Source organism: Protobothrops mucrosquamatus, unplaced genomic scaffold, assembly GCF_001527695.2.
Source record: "Protobothrops mucrosquamatus isolate PMUCROS unplaced genomic scaffold, P.Mucros_1.0 scaffold399, whole genome shotgun sequence".
In the NCBI taxonomy this organism is placed as follows: Eukaryota; Metazoa; Chordata; class Lepidosauria; order Squamata; family Viperidae; genus Protobothrops; species Protobothrops mucrosquamatus.
Window position 1 is genome coordinate 284,044 of NW_015386730.1, and position 15,562 is coordinate 299,605.

Genomic DNA, 15,562 nt, shown 5'->3' on the forward strand with positions numbered 1-15,562 from the left:
ACAGTTCTGGTTCTGTTGATGGGGAACCTGCCTTGCCTTCCCCGGGCATCCGTCGAGGAAGGGGCTCATGCAGACAGTCCTACTTTCCTTGGTCGCCTCCCCCTTTTATTCTTGGCACCCACCACCCTCAACTACTACAAAAAAGGGGGCTCAGGGAGGGAGGGAGGGAGTGGAGGAGGTCGGTTTGGGTGAAATCTGCCCTCTCAATTTGTCCTGGGCAGAAGAGGTTCTATTCCATTCAGACCAAGCTCTTTGTGGCCTCACCCAAAGACAGTCTTCTCTGTAGTACAGGTAGTACTACAGACTTAATGACCACAGTTGAGCCAAAAAATTATGTTGCACATGTTGGAAATTTGTTAATTTTGCCCCATGTTATGACTTTTCTTGCCATATTTGTTAGCGGATCACTGCAGTTCTTAAATTAGTAAAATTAGTTAAGTTGGTAACACCGTTGTTAAGCGAATCTGGCTTCCCACATTGACTTGGCTTATCAGAAGGTCACGAAAGATGATCATGTGACCCTGGGACACTGCAGCCGGCATAAATAGGAACCAGTTGTCAAGCATTGGCACGTAAATTGTGTGACTGTGGAGAAGCTGTATCGGTCATAAGTGTGAAAAATGGTCAGTCCTATCATAACTTTGAACATTCACTAAATGAACTGTTGTAAGTCGAGGGCTTCCGGTAGCAAAAGAAAACTGTTTGAAAAGAATGTGCACCCAAGCAGACTTAATACAAAAGGTAACCTTGCAGCCAAATGACACTATTCCACAAGTTTAATAAACCATCATCATCATTAGTTGGGGGATTGGGTGACAGTATTGGCCCAGATAGCTTGTCTTGTCTTTTCATCATAGATTAGCACTTACATGAAGATTAGGAACATTGGCAAGAAGGTTGGGGTACATCAGATTCGGGCATCAAGGTCCTTCCCCCCTCCCTTGCTTTTGCCTTGATTTTGCTAAAACAGTTTGAATTTCTAATAGCCGAATTATCACAAAAGCTGGGGTAGCCTTGAAATGGAATGGGGCAGTAACTATGGTTTGGTGAATGGGAAGCCACTGTTTTATCATGTCAGTCACAAGTGAAGCCCTCATATAATTGTTTTCTTTGTGAGAACACAACATCTGTTTTGTATCTGAGCATAGGCTGCTGTTGAACCCAGCTAATGTGTATAAATCTTCAGCACTTAATACTACAGTAAGGGGCACACTGTATCACATGTGGCATGTCGTTTTTGTTATTGTTTTCCTGTCTGCAGGCAAGATACCTTTGTACCTTTCTTTCCCCCCCCCCCCCCAGGTAATCGTTTTAGGAAATGTGCTCTTCTGTTATGTAAAGTTTTAAATTTCAGGTTTTATATTTGTTTCATTTCCATATAATTTTATCTTCCATAAAAAGATTAAGTCACCACTTCTGTTAGTATAAGGGTGGGGCGGAAATCCCCCTCCTTCCCTTTCGGAGGTATTTTGCTTCTTGAGGATCTTTTCCAGGATTTTAAATATAGAATAGTAAAGAGAAGATCAAATTCCTCACTCAGTTTCAAGCACGCAAATCCGGAAGTCCAGGTCAGAACATTTTCAGCTTTTAAGCCCAGTTATTCAAATGCTGCCATTTAACAGGCCATTCCTTTGCAAAACCAAAGGATCAGAAAACAAGTGACGATTTATACAATTTTATTGCTGTGGATACCTGAGAATGTACATGAAAACATGATTTCCAAAAGATTCTATTTAGTGATTGGGAAGTGGAGGTTAATCTGGGATCCTTTTTAGGCAACAGTGGGACCCGGGTATATGGATATGTTTGTGGGGTGACTGCATGACTCCATATGAGCGTATTGTAAATGCCACAGAAGTACCAATAGAAGAGAATATTCTAGCACTGATGATGTTACCTAGCTGGGTAATAAAACATCTGCAAGAACAGAAGCTCAGAGAGCATCAAGGACCCCACTGTCCCAGAAGTGGACAGAAATGGAAAGTTATTCAGAGGTTAAAATATTTCGAATGGTCCATTTTAGAGTTAGAAACTTTTGCACCTCACCCTAAAACAGGCCTCCATTTTACTGATATTGTTTTATACTGAAATTAAATGGGACATGATCCCTGCAGCACTATTTTGAGCATTTCTTACTCCAAAGGCAGTCCTATTTGAGTCTAAAAAAAGCTTACTGCCTGGGAATATATTCCAATGCAGTTGGATATGGTTAGGGATATAGAAGAGATGTACTAATATGTTACATTTTCTCCTCTTAACTTTTTCAAAAGTTTTCACGGGGGGCAGGTCGCATCTGTATTTCCTGCAATAATGCCCTTGATCCAGTCAATATAATCAAAGACCGTGATGTAGAGGGCAGGCACACGTGGTTCAGCACATGGATCGCCCCCCACAGATACAATGCCCTGGATTTGTCCATTACAAATGAGGGGTCCCCCAGAGTCACCCTGTTGAGAAAAATCAAACATGAAACATTACTACTCTATCTATGAATAGAAAGTAGAGCAAACAATTCCCTTCCATAATCCATTCACATATAGCCCCCAATGTTTTACTTCGATGTTCCCCAATCCAGGATCCTTTTAGAAGAATTTAACTCCTTGAGTTTCCCCCACCAGAATCACCAGTATTGGGAAGTCTGGAAATGTAGACACCTACAAGGCACTTAAGTTAGAAAAAGCAGTAACTTTGTATATTTCTACAAGATGCCTTCAAGGGTAGATCTCTTATCATAGCTTTGAAAATTGGCATCATTTCTTTAGGAGTCTGTCTTAAAATGGATCATCTTACCTGACATGTATCTTTGCCTCCTTCCAGGATACCTGCACACAATGTTTTGCTTTTCTCCAGCAACCCTGAGTAAAATGCTCGACACACCGCATGATCGAGTATGTTAATGTTAGCACAATGAGGGACATCGGGATAAATCTCTGAAAAAAATAAAAAATAGAGAAAATTCTACCTTTCACAATTTACCACCTAGATGCATAGAGCTATAATTTCCATTGTCTCCAACCAGTGGAGCTGATCTCATTGCCTGGAATAGGAAGTGTTGTCTTTCAAAGCCATTCAAAGGGACTCCTGAGAAAAATAGATTTACTTAAATGTTTGCACAGGATCTTTTTTGTCAAGATATTAATACGTCTTAAATCAGCTGGTGGGCATCTGAAGGCTTCGCAAATTTCTCCGGCACTTTATGCAAAGATTGCCTTGTTGAAAAGTGGGGCTTTTGCTAATTCAAAAGTCACAGAACTGATCTCGCATCCCCTGGAGATGACCTAGAACGGGGGTTATCAAACTTGGCAACTTTAAGACTTGGGAACTTCCACTCCCAAAATTCCTCAGCCAGCATACTGAAACTTTCATATCTGAAGATGAAGCAGACCCATAAGTTTGTATTGTGTACAAGAACAAAAAATCAGGAATCTTGTCCAAAAGCTCCCTTGGGGAGGACAGATGAGATGGAAATAAGTCTAAGGAAACAAAGGAAAAATGTCATCTGAATCAGACAAAGTTGAGCTTGAGAATATGGAATAAACCCAAATCCCAGCTAATCTACAAATCAAGAACTTTTCAGGATAAAAAGGGGTCCTAAAGCTCACCCACTCCTTGAGTCATCTTTGGATCCACAACTTAGGAGTTTCTGTCCCTGGCAGCCTAATTGAGAAGATTGTGTCTAAACATGGATTGGTGTATGTGTGCGTATGAAAAAGAGCAAATTTACATCGCAAGCCGTAAAGTCTGGGTCTCCATGTATTCCTAAAAAACTGTGGTGCCTCAGTGGTTAGTTGAAAATTATTTGTGTGAATCCTTAATTATTTCCCAGCTCTTGACCAAGGCTGTGTGACTTGTCTGCTCTAGCTACACCTATTTGGTAGTAACCTAGGTAGAAAACAAGGTGGGCTTACAACATCAACCTACCTTGACAGACTTGAATGTGTGGATGACCATAAGTCAAAGCTTAGAGTGCATGTAACACTTCCATGGCCTTACTAGCAATAGCAATAGCATTTAGACCTATATACTGCACTCTCTGGGTGATTTACAATATCTGCATATTGCCCCCAACAATCTGAGTCCTCCTTTTATCAACCTCAAAAGGATGGAAGGCTGAGTCAACCTTGACCCTGTCAGGATCGAATTCCAGGCTGGGAGCAGAGATAGCCAGCAATACTGCATTCTAACCACTGCACCACCAGGACTTAAAAGGAAGAAGTCCTCTGCAACCATCCACAGAGATTTTATATCCATCCAAGGATAGACCATGTTTTTGAGTTCATAGTTGGTATTTTGAGAGCAAGTGGTAAATATACTCTGAAAACATCCTCCACGGGAGACTTCTCCATTTCCAAAATGGCCACGGCCATTCACAAAACACCCCATTATTAAAGGTAATGAAGCCAGGCAAGACTGCCATGCTAATGGGACTTTTCCGATTCCCAACAGCACTGCTAGAAATAAACCTGATCCTATAAGGATTTTTTTTTAGTTATACAGCTTGCCAGTTCCTTCCTTATTTCTTTTATTCCAAGGACCTTGTGGGTGTGGAACTGATGAAGAAATGGAATCTTAGGGAATCCCATTGTCCATCCACATTCCAATATTCATGGGTGACATAGTGGGACCCTAGACCTAGTTGGGTCTGAGAATATAGACAGAGATCCCTACCTTTAGTAGGTGAGATTGTGCCCCATCCCATAATATTGCAAATTGTGTCCTGACTGGGAGGCTTGGAAGGCAAGCTGAGAGGCGCAATGTGTGTACTGTTGTTAACAGGACGGTTCAGCCTGATCAACATGATGTCCTTGTCCCATTCTTTATTGGTTTTGCTACTGAGACAAAAGAACTTCTCCTTTGGGACTCTTGTCTGCTTATCCTTATTTGGTACATTTTTGCTATGCAGACCAAACTGTAACTTCATTCTTTTCCTACAAGAAAAACAACAAGTTAACAACAACAACTTAAAGTAAACTCTATATTACTTGGGATGGTCCTTGACCTCATTTTGGCCCTCAAGCAGGATCGTTAGCGCCAAACAAGAAAGGGCCATAACCTACCTTCTCCAACTGTGTTTGGGGGGAAAACCTACTAGAAACCTGGAAGAATTACAATCAATGTCTTAGAGATCTGGGTTCACTCAAGAAATTTATTCAAAGTGATTGAATAAGTTATTTCCATTGTTTATGTAAAATCTTGAAACGTGAATTCACCTGTGTGATATTTAGCACTCAGAAAGCTCAGCATATAGTATGAATCTATCTCTTTCTTGACTTGTATGTGTATTGTGTGAACAATGCACTTATAAATTATAGATGACGTTGTTAAAGATAGAACCCATGTGGTTACAGTACTAATGTTATGACTTTGTACTGCGCACATCTTCTCTTAACCCAGCCTACCTCAAAGGATGGTGGAATAGATAAGGACGAACACAAAATCTGGATGATGCCCACTCTGCTCTTCTTTAGAAGATGTATTAAGATGTATTGCTTCACCCAGGCCTTTGATAAGGAAGAGAGAAGCCTCTCACTTCATCATCTTTTTATCTTTTTTGTTTTATTGTTTTTTTAAAAAAATAATTTTCTTATGGCAACCCCCCACAGTCAGGCAGCATATGGTTAATATTTTCTGGTCAGTTGCGCAGTCAGTCAGATATTTAGACTGGATTTGGCATTTTTATCCATCTATCAAGTCCTTTCCAAGGACCTGGGGTAGGTAAATTTTGTGGTTCCATATTAAAGGGATTGTCACAGGATGTTCCAGGTAAGGCTGCCTTTTGCAATTGACTGTGGTGATTTTGTCAGTGCTGATGGTATTCAGGTAATATTTTAGATTTTGTTATTCTTGTTATTATTATATCCCAGAAAAAAGGAAAGATATGAATACTGTGGTGAACAAGATGGAAATTCAATCATAAATATAAACAGCATTGCTCAAGATATGATTGTGAGGAGCAATAACAGTAACAGCAGAACAGTCATTCAAAATGCACAGAGAAGTCATTAAAAACTAGCAGAAACATTATTAAAAAAATCTGGATATCTAAACACGATCTCTCGCAACCCTTCCATATTCTATAATGCCCTCACCCGTCGCAGTGTGCAGCGGTGAGCATCCATTCCTGGTTGATCAAAGTCCCACCACATTGAATCCCGTCAGAGTACACGAGTACAAGGGAACGATGTTCATTTATGTTACATTCATCACCTCCAACGACCAGTTCAGAAGACTTTTGTGCTGCAAAGAAACCAAAAAAGTTCAGTGTTTGGCTGTGGAGTAGAACAGAATCACTTTTATTGGTAGCGTTTCTATCTGTACACTAATTTTGATGGGTAACAGATGACTATGGGACACACAGCATCAAACCAGTTGAATAAAATGGATTATTTGGAAATCATATATGTGCCTATGCCCATGTAGGTAAACTACCTGTGAATCTTAAGTGATTAATATGTGTGTGTATTTGTGTGTATATACACACACATATACTTTTGAGAAAGGGCATCAGAATTTCATTTTTAATGTGTGCCAGTGTGTTCACAGAAAAGTGACAATAAAGGTTATCCTATCTTATCTTAAGATAAGAACTCAGTTTGAGTGACTTAACCACTGTAGCAAGAAAGGTCGTAAAATGGGACAAAACTCACTAAACAGATTTTTCAGTTAAGCAACAAAAATTTTGAGACTTCTAGTTTTGCACCCGTAGCGCATGGCTGTGCTAGAATGGATCTCCACTCCCCACAGCTAATTTCGTCCTTCCAAGGGGACCCTAGATGGGTCCGAAGTCGCCCCGAAGAGGTGACTGTGAAGGAGGAGTGCCTCATTGATCACAAAGCATCGGCAATCACTTCGTTTGATCCCGGGAAAGCCCTCCAAACCTGTCAGAAGAAAGACTAGCCACATGCCAGCATCTAGCCCAAGCTACCTGTAGCCGAAAACCCAGAGCTCTAACAAGAACAACAGTGAACAATGTGTTTGGAATTGGTGAGAGTATTTGATCTTCTCCCCCTTATTTTGCAACTAAGTCCCTGGGAAAGATCCCCAAAGCAAAAAACCTCCAAAAGTGAGGGGAGGGACTATATTCCCATTCCCCCATAGACGGAGGTGGCAAATTAACCTTTAAGGAGGAAAGAAACATATTGAAATTAAATTTAAAATACTACAATCTGATCAAACTTAGAAACTAAAACAAACTGCTAAGATTATATTCTTTTTTTTAATAAATATTTTATTGAGTTTTATAAAGGTAATAAAGGGATAGGGTCAAAAAGGATAAGACAAAGGGAAACATACAAAAAGGTTAGACCAGGGGAAAGGGGTAACACAAAAGTGGGATTAATCTCACAAAATAACATCGCTTCAGCAAGTCTACCAGTCCAGGTTTACATATTAAATCTTAATAATTACTCCATTATTAAACAACTTTCCATATAATCATGTAAATAACAAATTAGTCAATAAATCTCATTCATTTCACTACTTAACAATGCTTAGTATTACTATTAATTAATTATAATAACTTTAAAATAATTATATATTACATATTAATTATAGTTTACCATATTGTTTTAGATCACAAATATACAAAGAGGAAGAAGAAGAAGAAGAAGAAATAAGAACAAGTTCATACAAATAATCATGGGATATAAACACAAATTATCAATTATCTTTTTAAATTTCATAACCTTTTCTCATTCTAACGTGTTTCTAACCAATAATAAAATTTCTCCCATGTTTTAAAATAAATTGTGTCTTCTTTCTCTTTTATTTCTAAAGTTAATCTATCCATTTCTGCACATTCGAGTATTTTTGTTATTATAGTCTGGTCAAAGGTAAATTTTAATTTTTCCAAAATTGGCCAAATATTATTCTTTCTTTTTTTTTATTGAAAATTTTATAAAATTTTACAATATAAATCCCCCCCTCCCCCAAACCCAACCCTCCATCCCTCCCCCCCTCACTTCCCAGAGCCAATCACAGGATTAACAATAAAATAATCATAATCTAACTAATATTAATCAACTATTAATCTAACAAATCTATAACTTCCTTTAACTCTCTTTTAAAACAAATATACAATTAAATACCATAATATTAACATAATTTTAAATATTAAAAATAAAACTAAATAACATTATAACTTTTAAACAAAGATAATACTCAGAAATTCATTCAAAAACCAAATGATATTTTTTTGTTCCATATTTAAACTCAATATAATCAATCCATCTTCTCCAAACCGATATATATCTTTCTTGTGAGTAATCCTTCACATAAGCGGAAATCTTGGCCATTTCTGCTAAGTTTGAGACTTTAAATACCCAATCTTCTATAGTAGGTAAACATTTCGTTTTCCAAAATTGAGCAATTAATAATCTTGCAGCAGTTATAAGATTCAACATCAACTCCATTTCTTTTGCATCCAGATCTTCCAAAATACCCAACAAAAATATCTGTAGTTTAAACTTTATCTTTTTCTTAAAAATATTTTGAATGTTCCACCAAATCTTAATCCAAAATACTTTAACCTCCCTACATGTCCACCACATATGAAAATACGTTGCATCTAAGTTTCCACATCTCCAGCACTTAGGTTGTAAATTAGAATACATACAAGACAATTTCTGTGGATCCAAATGCCACCTATAAAACATTTTATAAAAATGTTCCCTTAAATTTTGAGCTTGAGTAAATTTTACATTTCTAATCCAAATTGTCTCCCATGTTTCCAGTAGGATCGGTTCTTGTATATTTTGTGCCCATTTTATCATACAATCCTTAACCAATTCTGCTTCTGAGTCCAATTCCACCAATACATTATAAATTCTTTTAATATGTGCTTGAGATTGGTCTTTAATCTGTTTCATCAAATTTTCATCCTACATAGTAATACCAACTTTTTGATCCATACGCCACCTCATTAACAATTGATTATAATAAAACCATGAATACACAATATTTTCTTGTTTCAAATCTGCTAATGATTTAAGTTGCCAACTTTGTCCAAACAGACGAAGTAATTCCTTATAAGAAACTTTATCCAAATTAACTCCCCTAGATATCCCTTCTATTACCTGTGCTGGAGCTGCCCATATAGGAATTTTATAATTTAATTTATAATAATATTTCTTCCAAACTCGTAATAAAGCACTCCTTAAAATATGAGCCTTAAAATTTGTATCCACCTTTTTATCATATATTAAATATGCCTGCCAGCCAAATAACAAATCCTATCCTTCAAGAGAGAGTATATTCTTATTTGTTAAATTTAACCAATCACTAATCCATGTCAATACCACCGCATCATAATACAATTTTAAATTAGGAACTTTAAGTCCTCCTCGTTCCCTTGCATCTTGTATAATCTTAAACTTAACTCTTGGCTTTTTGCCCACCCAAATGAATTTATTAATACCCCTCTGCCAATCCTCCAAATTGGCATCTTTTTTTAAAACAGGAATCATTTGAAACAAGAAGAGAAACTTTGGGAGAACATTCATTTTTACAGCTGAGATTCTCCCCAGCAATGATAATTGTAATTTTTTCCAATCATCTAAATCTTTTTTAACCTTTAACCATAAAGACTCATAATTATTCTTATACAATTTAGCATTAGAGGCTGTTATATAAACTCCCAAATATTTTACCTTTTTAACCATTTCAAAACCAAATATTATTCTTGCGGCTGTCAACACATGCAATATTATATACTCATTCTCTTTTCCATAATTCAAACCTAATATTCCTAACAAACAGTTCTGGTTTAAATTCTATCTGTATTTTAATCATCTTTTCTAGCCACATATGAATCTTAAACCAAAACGTTTTAGCATTAGGACATATCCACCAGAGATGGTAATAAGTGCCTGGTTGTTGTTTACATTTCCAACACATATTTGATACATTTTTAAACATTTTCTCTAATCTAACTGGTGTCATATGCCCTCTATAAAACATTTTATATAAGTTTTCCTTATATGCAGCTGCTTTAGTAAATTTAATATTTCGGTCCCATAGTTTTTCCCAATCTTCTAAATTTATATAATAACCAAAATTCTTTGCCCACACTATTATTGTTTCTTTCACTTGTTCTTCTTCCATCTTCCAATTTAGGAGGAATTTATAAAGTTTCTTAATCAGATTTTCATCTGTTTTCAAAAGTATTTTATCTAGTGGTGTCTGTTCTTTGTAGAATCCCATTACTTTTACATCTTTTTCATATCTTGTTTGAATTTGCAAGTATGACCACCATGTTAGATCAATGCCAGTTTGTTGAAGTTCTTGCCTATCTTTAAGTTTTCCTTCTTTATCTAAAATGTCTTTATAGGTCACAAGTTTATCATAGTTAATTAAATTCGGATACGCAAATGCTTCCATTGTGGAAAGCCACTCAGGTATTTTCATATAAATTTTCTTTTTAACTATCTCCCACTCTGAGAGAAATACATTNATGGGTTTGGAAGTATTTATGTACTTTTGTTTTTCTCGTACCAAAGGAAAGCATGCCAACCCAGTTGCAAATCATGTCCCTCTAAGTAAAGAAGTTGTTTATTTCTCAGTGTGATCCATTCTTTAAGCCACAACAAAATAGTAGCTTGGTAATAAAGTCTCCAGTCTGGGAGCTCAAAGCCCCCTCTGTCTTTTGATTCTTGTAGCAGTTTAATTTTGATTCTTGCTTTTTTCCCTTGCCATATAAATCTCATTATTGTTGCATTTAAGTGATCAAAAAATTTCTGACTTAGTTTAACAGGAACCATCTGAAATAAAAATAACAATTTAGGTAGAATATTCATCTTAATAGTCGCTATCCTTCCTAGTAGTGATAATTGAAAGTTTTTCCACTTCTCCAAATCCATTTTTATTTGATTCAATAATCTTCCATAGTTATCTTCTTTTATTGTTATACATTTTGATGTTAAATAAATACCTAAGTATTTAACTTTTTTAACTATCTGGAGATTTGTTTTCTCCACAAATTGAGCTTTCTGTTTTTCTGTTAAATTTCTTGTAAGTACTTTAGTCTTTTCCCTATTTATTTTCAACCCAGCCACTTCTCCAAATTCCTCTATTTTCTGCAATAATTTAGTGGCTGTTTCCAAAGGCTCCCTCAAGATAAAAGCCAAATCATCTGCAAAAGCTTGTAATTTATACTTCTGATCTTTTACTAAGATTATATTCTAAAAGATTTTGATGAAATTATAAAGAAAAAAGAAAAATAATAAGAACTTGTCTGAAAGAGATGGAAAATAAATATTTACTGTCATCTAGTGGACAATTAGAATATAGCACATTAAAGACAATGCCCAGAAACAAAGAAAAATCTGTTCCCATGAACTCTAATAACCTTTAAGAAGATAGTTGCCAGGGAACAAAGAAGAGATTGTATACTGGGCCAGCTATAAGACTGGAAAGTGTTTTGGAGGAAAAGAAATACTTTGATTGTGGTCTAAATTTATGAATTGTTTAAAAACTTTGATCTACCGTATGACTAACTTTTGACAAGGAAAGTTAGAGGAAGGATTTAAGGTGGCTAAATATATTGAATTGCAATTCTGACTGCTTGACAATTGACTCCTGAAAGAAAGAATTGTTATAAAACATTGATTTTACTGAAACCTTGACAATTGAAAATTACAGTGGATTATAAAAATTATATATAAAGATAAGAACTATACAAAATTGGACTGTTTGGATTTTGAATTCTGGCCAGCTTGACAAGGCTAATTACAGAGACTATGGCACTTATGACGGATTACTCAAAAGGGGGAGATAACATGGATATGACATATTCATCAAAAATGACAGAAAACCACACTTAATATCTACTCTTGAAGGATTTAGCCAGAAAGATCAAAGACCTCTAGAAGCAACATTTCAAGACAAGACAAATACTTTCCAAGAAGAAATTTATGCAATGCTACGACAGATACAAATCACAATAGCTCTAAACCATGAGGAGATTAAACATAACTTTGACAACATAAATGAATACACTTCTAACTTAAATTTACAATCAAAACACATTCAAAGAATGATGGTAAAGAATGAACAAACAAATCAGATAATAGAATGTGAACTAGAAAAAAATGACTTAATTGGCAAAGTCACAAATAAAAAAACCAATATGGAAATATGGAATAAATAAATATGGAAAAGATACCTTATGCATTAGAATGTCAAAATAAACCTGAGAAAAAAGAAGAGTTAACAAAATGGACACTGTTAGAAGAATCATTGTTTGGGAGACAAAAAGTATACAGCTTGCGTATTATGTATCCTCTACACCAAACAACAACTACAAAAATACAAGAATTGTTTGACAAGTCGAAAATATTAATCTGGAAAACAATTAGGCAAAGGAAAAGGATTAGAGATGGGCTCAAGAGACTTGACTCACCCTACCAGATGGAATATTATACGAGCAAACACTTGTTTGAATATGGCTAAATAAATAAATAACTTTGGCTATAAAAGGGCTTTAGAATAAGTGGGACAAGAGATATAAGTAATATAGTATTTTTTGATAAGATACAAAATGTAAAAATATTGGGATGATGAAAGTGAAAGAAATGTTTGAACTTTAAAGGCAAATTAAGTTTGAAAAGATTTAGGATTAAGGAATGATTGAAATACTGAGGGAAATTAGGCTTAATAAGAACAAAAAAAGGATATATAGTGATTCAATCAATTTTTATGAATAGAAGTGAAATATAAATTGATTAGAAAAGATGTTATAAGTAGATGTTATGATAGATAAGTAGTATAGTATTTCTATAATATATGTAATATGAAAATACTGGGATGATATATTTAAGTGGAAAATTTGGATATTTAGATGTTAATTATTGAGAAAATTATGATTGATAAGAATTATTTGAATATTATGGAGAAATTGAGCTTAAACAAGATTTATAAAAATAAGATATATGGTGAATCAATAAGATGACTTTTATGAAAATAAAATAAGCTGATAAGAAAATATAATGCTATATATAATGCTATATATTATTGTTGGTATAAATATAGAAGACAATGCTTTTATTTAATCGTTTATATATGGAAAATATCAAATATCAACAATTATATTTGCTTAATGCTGAAGAAGGAGAATACTATTGGGAGAAGAAAGGCTCAAGGAAATGTATTATCAATTGATTTACTAATTATGGAAATATAAAAATTAATTACTATTGACTGTTAATTAACTAGTATTGATTGTATATATTTTTTAAAAAAATCACGAACCAAGACAACACGCTGTACACCAGGCACTAAGGTTATTATTGTAAAAAATCAATAAAACTCTTACCAAAAAAAAAGAAATAAATAAATTTTGAGCTTAATTGTGGTCGTAAGGTTGAGGACTACCTGTAGACGGCTAAATCTGACTTTGCAGGTCTGTACAGCTATACTTTCCAGTATTTTTTGCACACCAGTTAGGGTGCTTGTACCGGAGCCAAAAACTGGGATCATCTTAGTCAAATCAGGACATATGGCAAACATAAACAGCAATTCCTGATTTCAGGCTTACCATCCAAGAGAAATTAAGTAGAAACAAAAAGGAATGTTTGATTTTCAAGCCTCAGGTCTAAATATTAATATTCTTCACATCTCCAGTAATGCTGCAAATAGGTTAAACAGCATGATTCTGAATAGCATCAGCCATTCTGATGGCTGAGATCTAAGGAATCTGGCCTTATGACAAGCTATGGCATATTTTGCTTCACTTCTCCATAAGATATATGGTGAATCAATAAGAGGACTTTTATGAAAAGAATTCTATATTTGGACGCTATTATTGTTGGTATAAATATAGAAGACTGCTCAGTAACTTAATGGTATCACTGCCAGTCAGATTACGCTAATCAGTTAAAGTCAGAAGAATAGTTCAGATGAGCTTCTAAAAAGGATGGACATTTAGAAGCATTTGGTCCAGAGTCTGATCTTGCTGTACTGCATTGCTAAGCAAAATATATGGCCTCATGATGTGGAGAATAGGGAAGAGAAGGAGTGAAAGTGGGGAAGAGATTGATAAAAATGGAATTCAATCTATGGGAAGTTGATAACATTAGTATTTAGTTCACTAAAAACAGTTTGAGCCCACATTGATAGCAGTAAAATCCCTAAATACCAGTTTTGAGATTTGTTTCAGAAGCAATGACCCAGATATTGCACGCTCTATAATGCAGCAGATCTAACAGAATGGGAGCTAGGTTAAATCCAACAGATTTATTTTACCAATTTGGACAAAAATCAATGGCCATCTCATGCACCATTTTTTAAATACCACCTTAAAACTGAAAACCTCTCCCCAACTTTTTTCTGAATGCATTTTATATTAATTAATAATTTATCTTCCTCTATTGAAGTCAGTTGCCAAATAAATAGAAACACGAAAAGAAGCTGACCATATTTGGGATTATATATTTTTAACTGGCTAGTTTTGCTCTTATGAATAAATGTATCAATTCATACTATCATTACAAATAGAGCAATGGTCTTCCCCATTTGCACCAACCGGGCCTTCTTCATCCACTCTCTACTTGTGACCTGCTTGTACATCTACAGTTAATAATTACATGCAAGTTTATTCCTGTACCTGGAGGTTTAAACCGAAAAAGACACCTAAAGCTCCGTCCACCCTTTGCTCCATTGTCCAGGCTCTTACCGTAAGAAAGCTGTAGTATCAGAAGGTTTGCTAGCACTCTGATCAGCACCATAGCTTCAGCTCTGTGTGGCAAGCTGTTTGCCTGGAATTTAGAAATGGGAAACAATTTTGGCGAGAATGCACAGTTCAAAATATTTCATTAATCACTTTGTTCTCTTCCACTCCGAGGCAGAAGGACAGATGTGGAAAAAAACCCAGTTTCTCACCTGTAAGATCCCAATCCCTTACTTAAACTTGAGATACTGTATCAATCTAATCAGATAACCCAAGCGGAGACTTCTTGATCAAGCAGCACTTTATTTGATCAAATTAAGCAGCTGGGTGGCCAACAATCTGGAACACTGGCAGAGTCACGTCCAGAAGTGTCATGTCTTAGAAAGTTGATAGCATTGCTTTATACACTTTGTTAGCCAATGAAAATCAGACAACAGAGCCATTACATCATAAGAAAGACATCAATCATTCCTGTACAGTCCCTTATTCTTTCCTTCAGTATATCCCATCCATGTACACGTTTCCCAAGCTTGCATAAAATTTCTCTGGTGCAAAAGCCGATTCCAAAATAGCAAGAAAGCAACAGTTAGACTAAACAATTTCCCTTTGTTCCAGAACCCTTCAGATCCTTATGTAACTTGGCTCTATATTATGCAGCCTGAACAGTGGTGGGATTCAAATAGGTGAACAACCGGTTTTCTGTGTGGATGCCTCTTCCGGAAGTCCGTTCTGGGCCTGGGCAACAAAAAAATTAGCTACCGGTTCTGCCAAAGTGGTGTGAATCAGCTGAATCCCACCACTGAATTTGGATGTGTTGGAGGGCAAAATGGTGGATACAGGCAGTTTTTTTTATTATTTTGGAGACCCAGGTGTTGGACAATACACAGTCTTGTAGATTCT

General features: G+C 35.6%; 1 protein-coding gene across 1 annotated transcript; it reads right to left on the minus strand.

Moving 5' to 3' along the window:
• Positions 1–1,994: 1,994 nt before the first annotated feature.
• LOC107287548 (snake venom serine proteinase 11) lies at positions 1,995–14,902 on the minus strand. Its single transcript, XM_015816071.2, has 6 exons — positions 14,875–14,902; positions 14,669–14,750; positions 6,090–6,237; positions 4,669–4,928; positions 2,791–2,930; positions 1,995–2,447 (listed from the first exon to the last, which is right to left on the minus strand). The coding sequence occupies exons 2-6, from the start codon at positions 14,718–14,720 to the stop codon at positions 2,274–2,276; spliced, it is 774 nt and encodes a 257-aa protein (XP_015671557.1). The 5' UTR covers positions 14,721–14,750; positions 14,875–14,902; the 3' UTR covers positions 1,995–2,273.
• Positions 14,903–15,562: the final 660 nt, after the last annotated feature.

Bases quoted from the DNA above. Each gene is read 5' to 3' on its own strand.
- LOC107287548 (XM_015816071.2), bottom strand. From the start codon at position 14,720: ATGGTGCTGATCAGAGTGCTAGCAAACCTTCTGATACTACAGCTTTCT. The intron at 4,929-6,089 runs GTGAGGGCATTA...TTTTTCTTGTAG, and splicing joins ACCGCTGCACACTGCGACGG to GAAAAGAATGAAGTTACAGT. The intron at 2,931-4,668 runs GTAGGGATCTCT...TATTTTTTTCAG, and splicing joins CACAATCTCACCTACTAAAG to AGATTTATCCCGATGTCCCT.